The 20,644-nt window shown below is 40.5% G+C and overlaps 1 protein-coding gene across 1 annotated transcript; it reads right to left on the bottom strand.

The window, feature by feature from the left end:
• Positions 1–15,722: 15,722 nt before the first annotated feature.
• On the bottom strand, positions 15,723–18,188 carry LOC147888093 (3-dehydrosphinganine reductase TSC10A-like). The gene is made up of 4 exons (XM_087393775.1): positions 17,267–18,188; positions 16,888–17,151; positions 16,628–16,775; positions 15,723–16,522 (listed from the first exon to the last, which is right to left on the bottom strand). The coding sequence occupies exons 1-4, from the start codon at positions 17,552–17,554 to the stop codon at positions 16,140–16,142; spliced, it is 1,083 nt and encodes a 360-aa protein (XP_087249901.1). The 5' UTR covers positions 17,555–18,188; the 3' UTR covers positions 15,723–16,139.
• Positions 18,189–20,644: the final 2,456 nt, after the last annotated feature.

Below are 20,644 nucleotides of genomic sequence, written 5' to 3'. Positions count from 1 at the left end.
AGCCCCCCCCCCCCCTTTGTTGAGAGTTGTTGTGCCATGAGCACATGTAGAGCAAAGGTATGAGTAAAGGGCAAGCTTCCACATGGCATGGAGGAGATATCCCACATGTGAGCATGCATATGGATGTAAGTACCTACTCCTATAAAAGGGAGATTCATTTGAAGTAATATCAATCAAGCACTTTACACTATCTCAAGATTCTCTTCATGAGTCCAAGCTAATCTATCTTGGAACCTAATTGACTTGATTTATAGATCATGATCACTCTTAGGATTCATCCACCTTAGATTAGTGTTGTCATTAGAGTAGATTAGGGTCCATAGGAGAGCTTGGTCCATGCGCTTTAACACCCCATCCAACACACACACACACCCCCAAACCCACTCATACACCCATGGCCAACTACAAGGGGACAACTGCCCATGGCCTATGCTGACAAGTAGTAGAGGAGCGCTAAAGATATGCAAGACTTGGCCACGGATGATCAAGAGGATGAGAATCATACTCATGATGGAGATTCCAACAAGGCTTCGATTGATTAAAGAACGAAGAGCAAAACTGATACAACATTTTTTTTTTGGTCAATGGATTTCATTATTGGAAGGTGTTGGGTTAAATTCACCATGCTAATGTGTTGGATAGTTAATGTTAATGTACTTACAAAAATTTTGATGCTTTTATCGATGCCATGTACTTTCTAAAGAGCTTTTCAACGCTTTCTTCAAAACTTAACACTTGTATGGACGGTAATATTGACGTCTCACAACGTACATCATTTTCAACGCAAAATGAAGTAAAAAGTGTCAACAAACACTGTGTAGTGTACCTAAAACTTCAAAAACAAATAGCTTGTTCAACTTTTTATAAAAGAGGGATATCTGAGTACTTGCCACCAACTAGCAAGAAAAGCAGAGGAGGTGAGAACTTGTTTTGACTTAATTGTTGGAAAGACCAGTGTCATAAACACCCCTCCCTTGTTATTGGAAAAACAATAAAAGAATACTCAAAACTGTATGCTTAAAGAAGCTAAAATGTAAATGAATTAAGAGCAAGTCACGAAGATTCAAGATTTAGGGAGGGATATATTTTAAAAGTTTGGAAGAAAGTAATATCTAATTAAGTAAAAGATGTGTGTGTGTGTGTGTACTATCTCCTCTATTATCTCCAGCCCTGCTATATGTCATTTGTCATAGCGATCACCATGTGTCACCTCCAACCTCTCATGCACGTCCATGTGTGATGTCTACCACATGTCATGGCCTTAAGATCCTTTTTCCTATGGATGGCCTGGAGGGTCTATAGGGTGAGGGGGCCATAGTATCTTTTCAATTTACTCCCATTCAGGTAGCCTTCCATTTCTACTGCATCCAGGGTAGCTATTCAGCATCCCTCTTGTGGAGTAATCTCCACCACGTGATAGGGACCCATGCCCCTATATTTAAGCTTATGTTTGTTGTTGTTGATGCTATAGAGGAGTGCGATACCTCAAGTGGACAAACGTCCAAACTGCCTGAGCTACTACCACTACTACAAACATTTTTTGTGCAAGTATGTGAGTTCTGGTTTCCCAAGTTCTGGTTTATCAAAGGTGAATTAATCAAAAGTGTTGAGATGTCCAAATCACCTTTTGGATGAAAGTTGTAGACTTCAAAACTCGAGCGGTGGTGAGCTTGTTATCATTGTATGCGAAGGCTTCAATGTACATGGTAATTAAATGAAGTTTAATTAAAATCAATGGTATCCTTGGAAACATGCATGTGGGCTACATTCTAGCTCTGTGTATCCCATTCTAACATAAGATCAAGCTATCTTACTTTCAATAAAAGCACTCATGCAAATCTTTAACTACCAACAAATATATAGAAGCAAACTACAAACCAACTGAGAAGGCACCTAAAAGGCATGACAAGGAGGACCACAAACACAACTTTGGAAAAGTATGCAACTGGTTGAGAAGAGCCAAACAAACAAACAACATTCCTATGCACAACTTATGAGCAACCTCCAAAGAAGCCCGCATAATTTTAGGCAAGACTACATAGCTAAATATTTTGGATATTAGAAGGCACACACACATGCATCCTCCAACAAAGTTGTAGTATTTTATCCAGTACTACATAGTTGACATTTTGGGTATTTGAAAGCACTTGGCCCTTTTGGATTTTGACAAATATGTATATATTGGTTCTTAATATCACTACCATTGGTTGAAATTGACGATTAGTGATATAAATAATGGGAAGAGGGATAGTGAGGGGGAAAGGGCCTGAGATTTACTTCAAGGTTCGTTAGCCAATTGATTAGGCTTCCTTACCATAATCAATAAAAAAGAAAGGGTACATACAAGAAGATAATATTTTCAAAAATTAAGTACCCTACAGCTAATTAAAAGGTACTACCCATCAGATGACAAGTAAATAGATGTAGCCAATGCATCATTGTGCAAAGCTAATGCATGTAGTCTCTATTTCAATGAAACCAAATGTACAAAGCTAGCACCAAGGATGTTTAATGTGTTGCATCTTTAGAATGACCACACATTTTTTGGTTCAAAACAAGATTTCCAAAGTATTAAAAGGAGGTAAAAATTGAAAGGAAAGGAAATCAATTGATACACTCAATCGATGCTTGCCATATGTTTTAAGAAACATAGATATGCATCCAAGCAACTAATGACATAGAGGTAGCCATAGGAACTATTAATAATGGAAAATAATACCAATAAACTATGTAATAGGTCATTACATGCAAAGTGAATCCATTTGTCTCATCGGAGGGAAAAAAGCTACAAATGAAAACAAATGATGTTTGGAGGAAAAAAGTTGCCAAAGAGAAATAGATGTTTGGAGGGATGTTAGAGGAAAAAATTTGCCAAACATAAATGACATTTGGAGGGAAAAAGCAAAGTAGGAGGGGCATAGATGGTTGGTGAGTACCCTGGGGCGCCAACTCCCTTTTGTAAGAAAACCTATCAAAATCTTGAGTATGAGATGAATTTAACAATATGCCATGAGTAGAAATTATTCAAATTAACATGGTTGCGTTATACACTAAAAGAGCTTCAAATATGTTTTTACACCTTGAAATTTGGGTAACATATGAAAAAGTTACATTAATTTGAATGGAGATGGGTTTTCATATTTTAGTGTATTTTTTGTTTTACCCCCCCCATCCAAAAGAACCCCCCCATTGGATCTCACAAATTATGAAAAATATGTACAAATCTTAAAATCTTGCATATTTTTGAAGGTATATATATACCTTATATTTTGTGGGAGGGGGGACATGAAATTTTCATATTTTTCCCTTGCATATTTGAAAATTTTTAAGGAAATCCATGCATATTATTTTGGACCTTGTCTCCCCATACTCTGGATTTTGGATGAGGATAGTAACATATTACATATTGAGTTGGCACCCAAGGGTGAGTACAATCATAGGGTAGATAGAAGTGCAGGGAGTAGTAAGTGAAGTTGGGTTGTGTAAGCATTGAAATGAAAGAGAGTGAAAAATGAGTCTTATCTCATTAAAATTTAGTAACAACTATCATTTAAATGATGGGTAAATGTAGTGGAGTTGTGTGGTATAGCAAAGAGTAAAAAATCATTACAAAAGGAAAAAAGTGAAAAATGTGTGTGGGTGCGTGCACACGTGTGTGTGTGTGTGTGCATGCGTGCGTGCGTGTGTGTGTGTGTGTGTGTGTGTGTGTGTGTGTGTGTGTGTGTGTGTGTGTGTGTGTGAGAGAGAGAGAGAGAGAGAGAGAGAGAGAGAGAGAGAGAGAGAGAGAGGGGGGGGGAGGAAGGGAGGGAGGGAGGGAGGGAGGGAGGGAGAGGGTTTAGCCTTAGCATTTCATCCTTTATCAAGATTAGCAATGCTATACTTTTGTTAACCATACATCTTGTATACAAGACACATCATTATTCAGCATTATGATACAATGCTTTAATGTGTTTTGTGGAATTTAGATGTAATGCAAATCTATTTTCAATTCCAAAAATCATTATAACCCTACCTATATAAACATCATATATTGTGAAACCTATCATATAAGTTAAAGGGAAAGTAGTAATTGCCACCATCCAACACAACACTCTATTACAATATATGTTATGATGGGTAGGAAGGTTTAAAATGCAATTCCCAAGTCGATATCCATGTCCTAGCTTGCTAAAACAATCAAGCCACACCTATAGATGTCTTGTCTGGTGTATATCATTTTTTGTTGTGTCTTATGTATCTTCATTTCAATGATGTATTACTAGTATGCCCAAATCCTACGAGTCATTGATTATACCTTGTCCAAATCCATTCTAAAGATTATATTGTTGTAGATGTTGATAAAGTAAGTAATGCCCTCACTAGACATCACAATCTAACAAATAATAAACCCATTAATTCTCTTTGGTACTTTATTTTTATGGGTCTTTTGCCTTCTTGGCTTGATAATAAAAAATCAATAAGAATCAAGAAAAACTAAAGTATACCAGAATGAAAATATTGGGTGGAAAGCAAGCCACTGTAGCTTCCAAAATAAGTGTAGGAAAGCACTTGCTTCTCTCTTGCTCGTTGCTACTCCACCTCTCCCCTCCTTGCTTCAGATCCTTTCCTCTCCCCCTCCTTCTCCTTGCCCCCCTTTCACCTCATTCCCTCCTCCCACCCCCCCTCACATCATTTCTCCTGCCTACTAGTCAAGTGGGCATGCCTTTGCACCCCCCTTGTGCTGCTCTTGGCATGGCCCAAGAAAGCTGCTATGGCAAACGAGGTAGCTCGGCCCGGGCTCCCCTTGGCTTGGTGGACCTGGGTACGTGACTGTGCACTGCCCACCTCATTTTGGCCTTAGAGGGCACAACCCTCCTCAAGGCTAGGGCGCCTTCAGCAGGCTACCTTTAGGCAAGAAACCCCTTTGTGGGGTTGCTCTTGGCGAGCGGAAGCTCTGCCTAGGGCCTCCCTCTCAAGTGGTCCTCTCCAGGTGTTTCGGTTTCCCAAAGGAAGTTCTCATCTCTGACTTTTGAGGTGTTTTTTTTGTTCTTTGCTTGAGGTTTCCTGCGATAGGTCTTGGAGGGTCTTTATCATAGCTTCTCCTTTTTGTTGGTCCCTTTAGACAGCTTTTGGGGTCCTTCAAGAGGGCGCACGTCCTCTCCTAGCCCTTCTTTTCTCCTTTTCCTCCCTTCTTGTCATCGTCATTCGAAGAGCAACAATTGTGTTTTTCTCCTAGAGAATGAGTCTTGGTGGCGACCATTGGTTCGGCCAGAGGGGCTCACATGGCAACACCATCGACTCCCCAAACCATTAAGGTTCTTCTCTCAAAGGACAAACACCTGGTGAAGAAAGCCGTACAGTCACTATGGGACAAGATAGTTGTAGGGCGGATAGTTGGCCTCATGCCAACCAAGAGGCAGGTGTGTGACTGAATCCAGGTGAGCTTAGCATTGGATGGCGACCAAATTCATGAGATTACCAACTATGATAGAGGGGTTTTCCTTCTCCATCTGAGCTTCCCTGACTCTACTTAGTCACCACTGGTGGAGTGTAGCTTTGGGCCCTCATCTTGTTTACCTTATCCTTGGTACCATGGGTCCACAGTTGATGATATGGAGTCAACAGAGATTTTCCAGGGCTCCCTAAGGAGTTCATATCCATTCTTCACTCAATTGCAGGAGCCTTTGGTACAGTGTTGGAGCCGCCTCCTTGGACGACTGCCTCAATGGTTGTAGATGATGGGGTCCCCAAGCTCAAGTTGATTGTGGAGTGTCCAGAGACTCTTTCGAAGGAGATCATCTTGAAGATGCTAGATGGTGGTGAGTCTAGATAGTGGATAGAGATTTAAGGCTTGCCAGGTTAGTGTTTATGGTGCAAATAGATGGGACACTTGGCCAAGGATTGTAGGAGAGGGTAGGCTAGGGACACCCCTCAACAACACCCCAGGTAGTGAAACGATCGCCTAGAGGGAGCACAACATGGGATAGGTCAGCGGCGGATGGAGTCCCAGACACCCTAGGTAGAGCCTTTCAGAGGGGCTTGGACCAGGGTGAAGTGTAAGAAACCTAGTAGGAATGCCCTCAAGCAGCAAAGACGTAGGGCCAGGCGGCAAGAGCAGAGAAGGATAGAGTGTGAGGCCACTCCTCAATCACAGGGGAAGCAGGCTTCTCCCCAGCCAAAGAGAAAGCAAGTAGAGGGGACAAAAGCATGTCATCCCATTGTATAGGAGACTGGGACCCCAATAGCTAGTCAAGTAGTACCATTGGTTTCATTAGTTAGGGTCCCCGAGTGATGATGATCGAACAGTAGGATCAGAGGGCCTAAGCACTGAAAGAGGCAGCTGATCTAGGGACCTCTTCCTTTGCTCTTGTACGATGGCCATGACAACCCTTGCTCCAACTTCCCCTTTTCCTCTGCCCCCCCCATTCTCCTTCTTCCCCCCTACCACCTTTGCCTCCTTGCTCCCCCCCCTCTCGCTCCTGTCACTCTCATCACTCGCCGTCGAGTTGTCAGCCCTCCCTATCCCCTAGCTCCCCCTCTTGCTAGGCCAACCCTATCCCCTAGCTCCCCCTCTTGAGTCAGGTTGCAAAAAGTTACTACCTAATCAGTATGATAGAATTAAGGGAGTATTAAAATAGATAATGCCATCATAAATAAAATAAAACAAATATAAAATAAATACAAATATGAGAATACTTGGCATGAAAGAATGTGCTGAATTGTATGGACATATTAAACACCATTTCATATCAATAGATTCATTCGTTTTTGTATCTCTATGTATGTGAGCTACGACTTGTAATTCTCTAGTCTTAACCAATGAAACAACGTATTTAGATGAAGGGACATTCAAGGATTTGATTTCATATATGTGCAGGTCTTTAATTAGATTTCTCTGGTTAAAATCTTCTACCAACCTTCATTTTCCTACATACAAATCAGGATATTGTTTTTCCAAGCTATATTTAAGCTCCTCAAAGTAAAGCTTGGGGTTGCAACTCTTGAGCTACTCTTAAAAAAAGTCTGAATCATAGCAAAGTAATGGTTGGGATCACAATAGTTCTTGAAATGCAAATTTGAAGCCGTAAATTGAAGTTGGATGGTAAGTCAATTTTATGATGCAGACGTTGACATGGTCATCAATATCCATGGGGCACTAGCTCAATATGTATTATATTACTACCCTTGTCCAAAATCTAGGGTATGGGGGGACAAGGTCCATATATAACATGCATGGATTTCCTACAAAAGTTTTAAATATGCAAGGGAAAAATATGACAATATTTAGTCCTCCCTTCCATAAAGCATAAGCTTAAAAAAATATGAAATATTTTAAGATTTGTACATATTTTCCATAATATGTGAGACCCAAAGAGGGGGGGTCTTTTGGATGAGGGGCTTAAAACAAACAATACACTAAAATATAAAAACCCATCTCCTTTAAAAATCATGTAACTTTTTCGTGTGTTATCCAAATTTCAAGGTGTAAAGACACATTTGAAGCTCTTCTAGTATAGAACACAATCATGCTAGTTTGACTATCTTTTACTCGTGTCATATTGTTAAATTCATCTCATACTCAAAAATTTCAGAGGCATTCTTACTAAAGGGAGTTGGTGACCTAGGTCAAGATCACCTACATTGGAGAACTCTTAAATATGATTTGTCATTGTCTGCTTGAACATCACATGTGTGCACATTTTAGGTGATTTGTAAAGTTTCAGATGTAGATTTCCTTTTCTAACCAAGGTTGTCTGGGCTAATTTTGCATTGCAAGATCTAGAGTCTACGTTTAAGAGGGAATTTATGAGGAATATATAAAGGGGCCTATTTTAAACAAGCCAAAACTTGGGTGTGGGAGATCCACTCTAGGCAGGATTAGAGCATGGCCTCTACGTTAGACAAAAGGATGAGAAAAATATGTTTATGCAAAGATGACATTGTAATATATGATGATCATGTGGATTGTTTACGATCAAACCCTTGGCTTGCTCCTATGTAAATAAACAAGCTCAATTTGACATTTTTTTTTCTATCAACAGTGCTAGTTGTAGGAGCATGAATCTTGATTGTACGATCATAAAAAATGCATAATCACAATACATCTATCACAAATGATTGACTACTTTACTGCATCACATTTATTTAGTATTAGCTAAATAGGTTATACTAGCTATTCTCATAATTGTTGACAAACCAAAAGGCCATCTAGATAACTGCTAATGAACTAAAACACAACACTTGCATCACCATACGAAAAGCATCAACAAATGAAAAGAGCCATGCTTCACTCTCCACCGGCACATCCAATTTTGCCTCGTCACATGCCATCTCCCACTCTTGAAGTCATCAATGGCTACAAATCAATGACAATTGCATTGACTCTCACCATTGATTCCCTACTCCTTGAAATTAAAGGCAAAACTAGAATCCCAACCTTGAGACCTCATTGAAGCACATATGGGTGTGTGATAGAGAGAGAAACATTATATGTACAAAGAGAGAGAGAGAGAGAGAGAGAGAGAGAGAGAGAGAGAGAGAGAGAGAGAGAGAGAGATCATATGGGAGGGGAGAGGATGAGCGAAGCGAAGGCAAAGCGATGAGACAAGGGAGAGAAAAATAAATCGGGAAATAGCATAGGTTAATTGAGCACCAATATTAGAGAGCGAGACAAATTAATTGATTTTTTAGGAAACCAAGTTCAAGGGAAAGACATTACTATGCACTTTTGTACTTAGATGATTTGATTGTTACAGCAAGCAATGGAAGCCTCATCATCAACAAGCTAAAACAAAACTTATCTACAAAGCTTAACATGAAAGATCTTGGAGTTATGCACTATTGTCTTGGTATGGGGAGACTCAGATAGCACCTTCATAAGCTAGCAAAAATATGTTGATAGCCTACTAAAGAAGTTTCATATAGCAGATTGCAAGATTGGAGCCACTCCCATGGAACAAAATTTGAAACTTACTAAAGATCTAGACAAGCCTACACTCAATGAAAGTACTATTGGCCACTAATCGGATCTCTTATATATTGGATTATTACAAGGCGAGATATTTGTTATGCAATAATTTCACTAACATGGTTTACGGCAAATCCAAAATAGTCTTACTAGAATGCAACCAAGACAGTCTTGAGATACATTAGAGGCACAAGACAATTTAGAATTGAATACAGAGGAAGTCATCCAATGTTCCATGGATAGTATGATAGTGATTATGCAGGAGATCATGAGACTAAGATATCCACAGTGGGATATGCATTTTTCCTTGGTCAAGGTGCTATATCATGGTTGTCAAACAGATAGCCAACTATTTCTTTGTCTTTCATAGAAGCATAATATAGAGCTGTCACAACAGGTGCATGTGAGGCTATATGGCTCAGAAGACTATTGTCAAAAATAGATTACTTTGATGAGACAAAGGCAACAACACTATACTGTGATAATCAATCAACTCAAGCATTATCCAAGAATCTAGTATATCACTCCAAGACAAAGCACATTGATGTTAGAGAACACTTCATCACAGAAAGACTATTACTTGGAAACACGAATCTAGTATATCACTCCAAGACAAAGCACATTGATGTTAGAGAACACTTCATCGCAGAAAGACTGTTACTTGGGAACATCACATTGCAACATTATAGCAGCAAAGAAAATGTTGCAAATACCTTTACCAAACCACTTGAGAAAGAGCTTTTTGAGAAACATCAACAAGCACTTGGTTTGACGTAGAGGAAGGGCATTCCCATTAAAGGGGTGTGATGGAATGTAATGTTCAGTCCTTCTTTAATTCTTGATAATCAGCATCTTGAGGGAAGCCCTACTTCATGATGTTGATCTTGAGGGAAGGTGTTGAGGATTCATCTCACCATCATGTGTTATCATATGTGCATAGCACTAACTAAAAGAGTCCTAAAAGGCACACGGGTAGAAAAACCTAATCCTAACCCTAAACGGGTTTGTATATATTCTTTATTTCAACTAAATATGTGTACAATTAGTCATTTGTGGTGACAACTTTCTAGTTGTTCCCTCTCTCTTCATCTCCACTCTTCTTCTCTCCTCTCCTCTCTCCATATTTGTTCATGATCCTCAAGGAATATGGTGAGCCCCATGTGTACACGGCTACAAACTTTATGATCCTATTTACCAATGTTTCCTAATTTCTCCCACCATCATCTTCGATGAAGACTTGTTGCTATCCATACCATACCTACATATAATCACCACATGTCATCAAATACACAGTCAAAGTCCCCAAGTTCTAGTAAAGGATCTAACTCTAATGACATATCACAACCAACTGATATTGTAAGCACGTCTCACACCACAAACATTGTTTCATTGCAAGCTCCTCTCGACTATGGACATCATAACATCTTAGTACAATCGTCGCAACATTCTATGCATGTGCCTCCATTAGTTCAAATAACTCCTTTGGCTAGATCCAGAATGCCCCAGACTCCCTACATCAATCTTGCATTGTAGCTCTCATGCACATACTAGTGACTGATGCTCACATTTGAGGACAACCTAATACGTGACCAAAATTATGCATAGTTACATGAGTACAACCTTAGGACTAGCCCTCTCTACGATTTCCACCTTGAACACCTGCATATGCACCACATGTTCGATCAAGTCCACCCTCCATGGTGCCAACAGATAAGGTTTACATAACCAATTAGATCACATTGAGCTAGCCCATATGGCCGCACATGATTCATCCAACAATACATTTATATAATCCCTTAATCGATCCAATTCATTTGACCCTGCCCACTTTCACTCTCTTGAATTCGATCCCTAACTGATCTTTACTAAACCATTGAGCATCTTCACTTGACACAAATCATTCCTGGTCCCTCGTGGACCTTCCGCTCGACCTCCACCTTGTAAGTTGCGAGGTGGATCCTTCATCCCAAGCTTTGACCCAATGGTTCAATAGCATGCTACAAAGCCCGCTTGGTAGCTCGAGGATTCAATCAAAGTTGTGGCATTGATGACTAGGAGGCCTTTACTCTCATGTTGCATATGGCCTCCTTTTGCATGTTATTACTTGCACTTGTCACCACTCTCGGCCTCAAAGTACATCATCTCGATGGCCTTTCTATTATGACAACCTCCCTAAAGTGATGGATTTGATGTGGGCAGATTTGTTCACAAAGACTCGATGTGGGCAGATTTGTTCACAAAGCCTCTAACCATTCTAAAACATGAGTTGGATTGCAAAATTTTACTACCTAATTAGTATGGTAGCATTAAGGGAGTATTAAAACAAATAATCCCATCATAAATAGAAATAAAAAAAATGTAAAATAAATACAAATACGAGAAGACTTGACATGAAATAACATGTCGAATTATATGAAGGACATATTAAAAATTATTTCAAATCAATACATTCATTCATTTCTATATCTCTGTGTACGTAAGCTACAACTTGGAATACCCTAGTCTTAACCAATGAAACAACGTATTTAGATGAAGAGACGTTCAAGGATTGGTTTCAGATATGTGCAGGTCTTTAATTAAATGTTTTTTGTTCACAATCTTCTACCAGCCTTCGTTTTCTACATACAAATCAGGATATTGTTTTTCCAAGCTGTATTTAAGCTCCCAAAAGTAAAGGTTGGGGTTGCAACTCTTGAGCTACTCTTAAAGAATAGTCTGAATCATAGCAAAGTAATGGCTGGGATCACAATAGTTCTTGAAATGCTCTTAAAAGAACTGTCTAAATCATAGTATTCCTCCCCCTTGTGGGCTCTCATAAGTTGGAATTCAGTCCTTTGTTCAACTTTAACAACCACCTTCGCCCTTGAGGTTGGAAATTTCTTTCCTTTGTTTGACTTTAACAATACCACCTTCGCCCTTGAGGTTTGAGGTCTCTTTCCTTTGTTTGACTTTAACAAAACCAACTATGTTTTTGAGGTTTGAGAAACAATTGCATGGTTTCTTCACGTATCACGACTGAAACCAGGCATGAATGAGCCAAAATGAAGAAATCGAGGCATCACCTTCTAGTAAGACAACTTCACACAATGGGCCATTGCCAAGCAAAATATTCACTTGAGTAATATCGCCTCAAGTTCTAGTCATTGGCACTCATGTTGCATTACCCAGGATTTAATCCCTCTAAGGGGTTTACAATCTTAGAAGAAGCACTTTATGACATGTACAAAGCTAGGTAAGCTACAAAGGGATATGGTCATGAAATCCTTTAGCAAGGATGGAGGCAGGTGGATGTAAATATATTTACTATTGTTAGTGTTACACAATTCATGGATGAGCTCCTATAAGATGAGCTTGAAATAGTTGTACGAGCAGGACAAGTTAGCACCATCAAAATTATTGTACTAGCCAAACAATCCAGTGGCATCAAGGTCACGCCTATTTTTCTTCCAACTTAGTATCAAAAGTCCACAATGGATGATTGGTATTGACATCGTCACTTTGTGATGACTAGAATAATTAGCTTATGGAATGAGTGTAATTGAGCATGTAAAAAGCTTAAAATTTCGAAGGCAAATGGACGCAAGATTGTTGCACTATTTGTTGAGTAATATGTTGCTTTGTTTGTCAAATAAGCTAATCTACATTACTTAAACAAAGGAATTTGTATTGTTTGATGTTATTGGCAAGTTAGAGCAAAGGTGGTAGACCAAGGGTAAGAGAGACATTGCTACAAGGACGGGGTGAAGGTCAAGAACTGAGAGAGGCTAGAGGAGGGTAGGGGAACCATGAAATTGTGAGGGGAATCAAGAGGGACTAGAGAGGAGGGGGTGATAAGATAGCTAGACCTAGCACATGCTTATGAGAGTTTTCGTGGGAATATACAAATTTGAAATTGAGGCTATATCAAGACCTACCACGTGATGTGTCCAAGATGGTTTAATCATGCCTTCCTTCCACTTTTCAATTCAATAACATCGAGGCCACAAGTGCTTCTTTACCCTAGCCTAGCAAAATTTGAATCAATAGCTGTGAAATGTTATCTTGGCCTTTAAGCTTATCCACAGCGCTAATATTAAACTTCTAGAGAGATTGGACTTAAGATAAGCTACTCAGCAATAACAACAAATATAGCTTTGAAATGTTGTCTTGGCCTTTAAGTTTATCTACAGCGCGAGACTTCTAGAGAGATTTGACTTAAGCTACGCTACTCACCAATAAAACTACAACAATGATACAACTATATCTCCTTTGATTGTGTGTCGCAATGTTCTCTTTTATGACTGAGTTGGAACGATGAGCGTATGAGATACGCTTATGAGCTATGTATTTTTAAGAAGAACGAAATGAGGGCATAGAGGGAGGAGTAAGTTCACATAGCCTATTTGCTATGGGAGATTGAACGTTAAGCTTGCTTACCCTTTACATCAATCGGCTATGGATCACCTTGTCAAGCCAAGCTAGTCGAGGGTTTTCAACATCATAATTTTTTAGCCCTACTATAATGATTTATGTGTAGAGCATATGAATCTTTTGTAGTGTTCATGAAAAACCGGGGTTTAGTGTGGATGAACGGAAGAATTTTGATTTTGACCTAAACAAAATCAAATTGGAGGTCATAAAAACTTGCACTTTTTTATCAAATATAGTTATAACCTCTAAATTTATGAAATTCTATCTCCAATTTTGTGAGCTTGAGGTTTTTTTAATTTTACCAAAAAATATTTTTTATGAACATTGACCTTTTGGAGCTTTACTTATTGGATTCTTTCACTTCACTTGAAATGGTTCATGAGGTGTAGTCCATCAACTCGCCTCTTTATATTCACTCATCTTGAAAATCATTTAATCTCTCTCTCTCTCTCTCTCTCTCTCTCTCTCTCTTTTGTACATAACATTTCTCTCTATCACATACCAATATGTGCCTCAAGGAGGTCTTGAGGTTGGGATCCTAGGTTTGTCTTTAATTTCAAGGAGTAGGGAATTGATAGCAAGAGTTGATTCTTTGGAGGCATTTGATGAAGTTGGCGATTTGGTTGGTAGGTGAGTCGATTTTGTCAATTTTTAATTGAGTAATGGCAATTGTCATTGATTTGTAGCCATCATGACTTCAAAAGTGGGAGATGCCAAGTGGCAAGAAAACTGGATGTGTTGGAGGAGAGTGAAATGTGGCTCTTTTCATTTGTTCATGCTTTTTAGTATGGTGATGTAGGTGTTATGTTTTGGTTCATTGGTAGTTATGTGGATGGCCTTTTGGTTTGTCGACAATTATGAGAATAGTTGGTCTAACTGATTTAGCCGATACTAAATAAATGTGATGCAATAAAGTAGTCGATCATTTGTGACAGGTGTATTTTGACTATATCACTTTTATGATCATACAATCAAGTTTCTACAATTGGCACCATTAATAGAATAAAACTTCTCCAATTGAGCTTGTCTATCTACATAGAAGAGCAAGCCAAGGGTTTGATCATGTAATAATTCATATAATCATCATACATTACAAGGGCATCTTAGCATAAATATATTTTCCCTCATCCTTTTGTCTAACATAGGGGCCATGCTTTACTCTTGCCTAGAGGGAATCTCCCACACCAAAGTTTTGGCTTATTTAATAGGCTCCTTCAAATGTTCCTCATAAATGGATCCTTAAAGGTGGACTCTAGATCTTGCAACGCAAAATTATCTGAGACAACCTTGGTTACAAAAGGAAATCTACATGTGAAACTTTACAAATCACATAACATATGCACATGTGATGTTCAAGTAGACAATGACAATTCATATTTAAGATTTCTCCAATGTAGGCGATCTCGACAAGATCTCGATGACCATGTCAACATCTGCATCATAAATATTGACTTACCATCCAACTTCAATTTACAAGCTTCAATTCTTTTTTCATAGATCCTTTGGCCACTGCTCTTTACCAGCGTTCTATTGACTCCACTCGCCCAAATCCAAAACATACTCATTGTAACCTCCCAACACTGAACCCCCTCCCATTAAAGTCAACTAAATTATATGGTCTGACCACTTCTCTTTACCAATGTTATGTTGCCTCCACTCATCCAAATCTAAAACAGTCATTGTAACCTCCCAACACAACCCCCCTTCGATTAAAGTCAACTAAATTATAAGCTTGATTGGACTTGCCTATCATCCTTGCTTACATGGACATTTTGAAGCCTCTTCCCTCATTTTTGCATCTACTCACCCACACTTTTTCTCACCTCCCTACCTACCTCCTATCTTCCTCATCAGTTACAACTTCTGAGGTGTTGTTGGGCTTCTTCTCAACTCTAAACCCTCTTTTGATGTGCCCACCACCCTTGTAGGATCTCCTTTCTTCCTTTCTTTCTTTCTTTGTTGATAGCAATCATCCCTTCATTATCCCCTTAACCCACATAGTTCGTTTAATCAATAAATGCTCATACCAATTTGTCATTCAATATCCATATGATAATCGTTTAATTCTCCACTTTGCACTATGCAAATCCGTGACTTCGAATCTTCGAGACAAGTTCTACCTACTTCAAGTTCTACCTACTTAGAAGTGGAAGGATCGATTTTGGCCAATCCCTTCATTATCCCCTTAACCCACATAGTTCGTTTAATCAATAAATGCTCATACCAATTTGTCATTCAATACCCATATGATAATCGTTTAATTCTCCACTTTGCACTATGCAAATCGGTGACTTCGAATCTTCGAGACAAGTTCTACCTACTTAGAAGTGGAAGGTACGATTTTGGCCAATATATATTTCCGTTTCACGCTTGCTTTGCAATCCTTACATAAATGAGTTTCCATGGATTTGCCATGAAATATAAGCCTGGTACAAATTTAAGTCCTTTCACATCGCGGCAATCCCGCATGAGTTTAATTTAAATTCTAGACTTCTTCGAAATGCAACCAACAAAAAGAATCTAGTGCTTCCGCCCAGAAAAAAGGATGCCAATTGTCAAACTACTCTGCTTTATTTGACGCTCGATATTGACCCTAGTGAACGTGGATCCTGCTACACTGTCGCCATGGACCTGCCTTGCTCACAACAACAATTCCAGTTTGGGGAACGTTTGGGCCTCCATCCCTTACAAATAACAAGTTATGATGAAATCTCACTCGTACTATGTAAATGGTACTCTGTAAGACTGAGCTGTAGGAGCAAAAGCTTTGATTTGGTGTCAATTAGATATCCTGTGGAGAGCTGACATTAACATGTGGGCATCCGGCTGCGACAATGGAACCCTCTTGCCTCTCGGGTTTAATAAAACATTTTTTCCCTTTGATACGAATTATCGAACGGAAAATAGCTATCATGACGAACGATACCACTCTGACTGGTAAGACCAGTACCAATTCCGCCAATGCGTTGGCCAAACAATCTGCAGGTACAAATCCTCTTGTCAGCGTCCCCACAAACCATCCAAGCGGGTTCGTGGTGACGAGAAATGCACCAGCTTTTATAGCTGCGATAGTGTGGCGAGCTACGGAATCAGGGGACTCAGCGTACGTCCTGCTGTAAAAGTTGACCCATTTCAGCAACTCGCAAATCTCCTGCTCTTTGTCGGCTGCAGAGATGTTCTAAATAGTCAGCTCAGACATCATTGTAAATGATCCTAAGCGTCAACATGTTTCTGAAGACATTCTTGGCGAAAGAAATACTGCAGACTAACCTTCGTCCAGAAAAGGAGTTCTCGTAAAGCCTGGACATATTAGACTGACTTTGATGTTGTATGGAAGAAGCTCAAACCTAAGACCCTCCGCCAGCCCTTTCACAGCATATTTCGTTGCCGTGTAGACACTATGTCCATACATGAAGAACTGCTCAAATTTGAAATTTATGCTTCAACGTCAAGCGGACAGCGCTACTACTACCGGATCAAAAAAGCTGAAGATTGAGAAGTTTGCCGCAATATGGACGCATGTAACTTACCAGTGATGCTAAAGAGGCCATTATCACAATGGAAATCGGATGATTGTCACTACGCTGTTTCAACGCTGGAAGCGCTGCGTGGACTGCGTGTACGGTACCCATAAAGTTTGTACGGACTGTCACCTCCAAGTCCCGTAAAGAGGCTTCACCCAGGTATCCTCCCCTTGTGAGTCCAGCATTACAAATTAAAACATCGATCGGTTTCCACTGGGATGATTTCTCAATCGCAGATAAAATAGCCTCATAATCACCGACATCGGCTGCCTGTAGCACAGGACAACAACTTAGCGCGGGGGATAAAAACACTATGGGCAACCAGCTAAAACATGCACATTCTGGCAATATTGTCCAAGCGAATGCACGAAATCAGTAAACATACCTCACAGCGGATTCTGTCGGGACTGCAACGGACTTCTTTAACAAGGCTTTCAGCTGCCGTAGTTAGATTGGCCATACTTCGCGACACCAAAGTGACGTTGGCGCCCTGGAGAAGCAGCTTCCTGGCGATGGAGAGACCGATACCGCTAGAGCCTCCGGTGATGAAGACATGCTTCTTGTTCAAAGATCGGATAAAAGGACGTCGAGTGACGCGGAGAAGTAGCACAAGGACCACAAAGACAGAGATAACAAGGAGAGGGATGAGATAGTGGTAGGAGAGGATCCCCATGGCTTCCTCTCTCCGAGTGCTCAGGCTGAAGCCCCGGAGAGTGAACCAAGGGAGCTTGAGTTTGTCAAGGACAAGTAAAAGGCACGTTAACTTGCGCTTGCAGCCTCAAATTCCGCCAAGGTATCCTGGGTTGGTTCTGTGGAGAAAGAGAGAGACTCGAGGGTAAATTCTACAAGGACAAGCTTTAACATGTTAACTTGGGGTCGCGCGCCAAGGAAGCGTGGGTTCTCTGAAGAAAGAGAGGCAGAGAGTCTCGAGCGTAGCACAGGTAGAGAGAGTCTTGAACGTAGCACATGTCGATAGTAGCCGCCAAGATACTAGTGTGGGTTCTCAGAAGAGAGTCTTGAGCGTAGCGCAGGTATGACAGCTTGCTTGCAAACTGGTGAAGAAGAAGAAAGACGATCGTCGAGACGAGTTAGAGCGATCACGAGGGCAGGGCTCGCTTGAGTAGGCTCCAAGCGAAGGAATCCACGCGTGCGTTGAATGAGGGAGGAGGAGGAGCATGTGAGCCGTTGAAGGTGCAGAACTAAGAAAAGAGGGCTTTGCAGTCGTGGGCGCAGGCGAATGTAACGTGGATGGTAGCAGACGAATGCTGGTGCGGCCGTTAAATAGGTAAAGCCGAAACGAAGCAGAAGGGAAGGATTGGAATTTGGAAACTAAGGCAAGTGAATGGAAGTAGGATTAAAAAGAGTGAATATAATAAGTAGGCATCAACTGAAAGCTGGTGGCAAGGTGGCGACGACAAAAAGATTACGGCTCCATCAACCGACGATACATGGATTCGTGGAAGGTGCGAACGAGAAAGATTAAATTCATAAGTTGCAAGAGCTGCAACAAGTAAAGAGGCAAGAGAGTCAAAGATCAACAGAGGGTTGCATCAAACAGAGAACTGTACTTTCAAAAACAAAGATACAATTGCAAGAGGTACAACAAATCAAGACGTAATAATTAAGAGAGGACGCTGTAGACAGTCGGACTCAATCAACGATGGACCAACATGATTAAAGAGTGGTTGAATCAATAGAAAACAAATTGGGTTGCATGATTCAACTTGCATCAACAGCGAAAAACGAGAGCGATGTTTGATTCAGTGAGACGACTCAGACGAAGTCTAGACTGTACTGAGATTTTGGAAGCGCGTACAGAAAGCTACATCCATTAAATGATTCAGCTACTCTCATCTACCCACCGAAATTTGTTCTTTGGGTTCTTTTCAATCTGTCGTTAAAGTGACGGTTAACGCCCAAACTTCCTATTAAGATTTCCTTAATACGATCGTACGTTCGATCGACCAAAACATATTATTATTGGTAGCGTCATTCACTGCTCGTCAGAAATAGAGTCTAACTGCCATTTTGCATTCGATGCAAGCGCTCCATAATCACCGCTTGCATTATGCCATGCATTCTCATCCCAAATTCGAGTATGTCCCCATAACATTGATTTGACTGCTTCATCTTCAATTTCGATTCAGTTGCATCTTACGACATCACATTCATCGAGTTGTGCGCAATTTGCCGCAGCCACCTCGCCTGAAATCTACCTACGCTTTCACAGCCGCTCCTCTTGGCACCAAATTAGCTTCTTGATGTAGCAAGAAATGTTGCAAGTTTTTATTTTTAGCTGGCGATTTTTTGCTAATCATCATACAGCAAGAAACCTCGCAAGTGTTTAAGGGGAGTCGGTGCATAAATCATGGCAGCCGCAACAAGAAATCTAGCTACGTAAATTACAGCCGCGTTACGTGGCACCAATATAGCGTATTATAGAGCAAGGTTTTATTCTAGCGAGTTTTTGCTGGCAAGAAATCTAGCAAGTTTTGAGCGCATCATATAAGCAAGGTTGTAGCTGCTATTTACTGTTTGTTCTCACGGGCAATGTGACAGTGGAATGGATCCAGTCTAAGCTGAGCAGTAAAGAGGCAACTACAGCTCCAATATTATACCGGGACCCGGGGGTCTGCTACGTGGGCGGCGTTTTAATTCACAGCAAGAAATAAAACGACGCGGACATAGTGGACCGGAATCATCAGATCGTGACAATTTATCAACAAAGAGTAGGTAGAACGGATCCAACAGAATTTTAGATAGAAAGGAGTCAGGACATCTATGGATTAACGAAGCCGCGCAAATGTGTATATGGGAGTAATGAGTTCCTTGACGTGGCAATAGTCCACCACACCAACCCCTTAGGAGGCCTTTTTAGTTCGAGGTTATGGGCGGCCTTTATGGTTCTTCTCTATTGGTAGATGATGTCGAGGTTGCCCTCACCACGAACTTGGATGGTTGAGCTATCACCAATACAGACATCACCATTGGAGATCTTTCCACATCCATTTATCCTCCAAGTCCTTTGCATACACGATGGTTGGGTTTGTTGGCAAGCTACCCGTTGTTCTTTTCCTAGGATTCACCCGAGGCTTACAACACACTTCCACTCTTGCAGTGAGAACAATGAAAGGGAATCCAAATAAGGTGACACATCAAGGAATAAAAGGCTAGTGATAGGCTAGCTCATCAGCACTACAATGTCTATGAGTGATACGACAAACATCTCGTGGCTCCATCTAAGCAGGTTTTGGCTCCATCTACAAAGGCAAAACAATCATGCAACCTACATGAAAAGGTATGGTGGCACCCTCTAAGGGCTTCGCCACATGCACATGTTCCCACAGAATCCTAGAGATTAAATTTGCCTCACAACAGTGGCTAGCAAATAGCCCTTGCTTGCAACTAAGGGCTTTCTCATGTTGCCAAATATGGTGGACAATTTGACCTCCTTTTAGGCTAAAATATAGCCCTCAAAATGGGCAACACTTGACTGTGCCCTTAGGATGACTATTTTGTTCCTTTCAAGGTACCTTGGTAAACAATGGGGCTCATCCCCCAAGATACTCAATGACAATTTGGCACCTACTTAGAAGAAATTACTAACAAGACCCTTGTGGTTTCGACCACTTTTTTACTCTTGTTCTACCATGGAACAACTGCACATCTTCCCCTAACATTCCATTTATATTTTATAAACTTCTCAATTCAATCAATAGTCCTCCTCCCATGATCTACATCACAGGTTCTCTACCACACATCA

This window comes from Dipteris shenzhenensis, chromosome 22 (assembly GCF_047967505.1).
Source record: "Dipteris shenzhenensis isolate YYH24624 ecotype China chromosome 22, Dip_SZ_1.0, whole genome shotgun sequence".
In the NCBI taxonomy this organism is placed as follows: domain Eukaryota; kingdom Viridiplantae; phylum Streptophyta; class Polypodiopsida; order Gleicheniales; family Dipteridaceae; genus Dipteris; species Dipteris shenzhenensis.
This window is presented reverse-complemented; position numbering and strand designations above follow the sequence as displayed.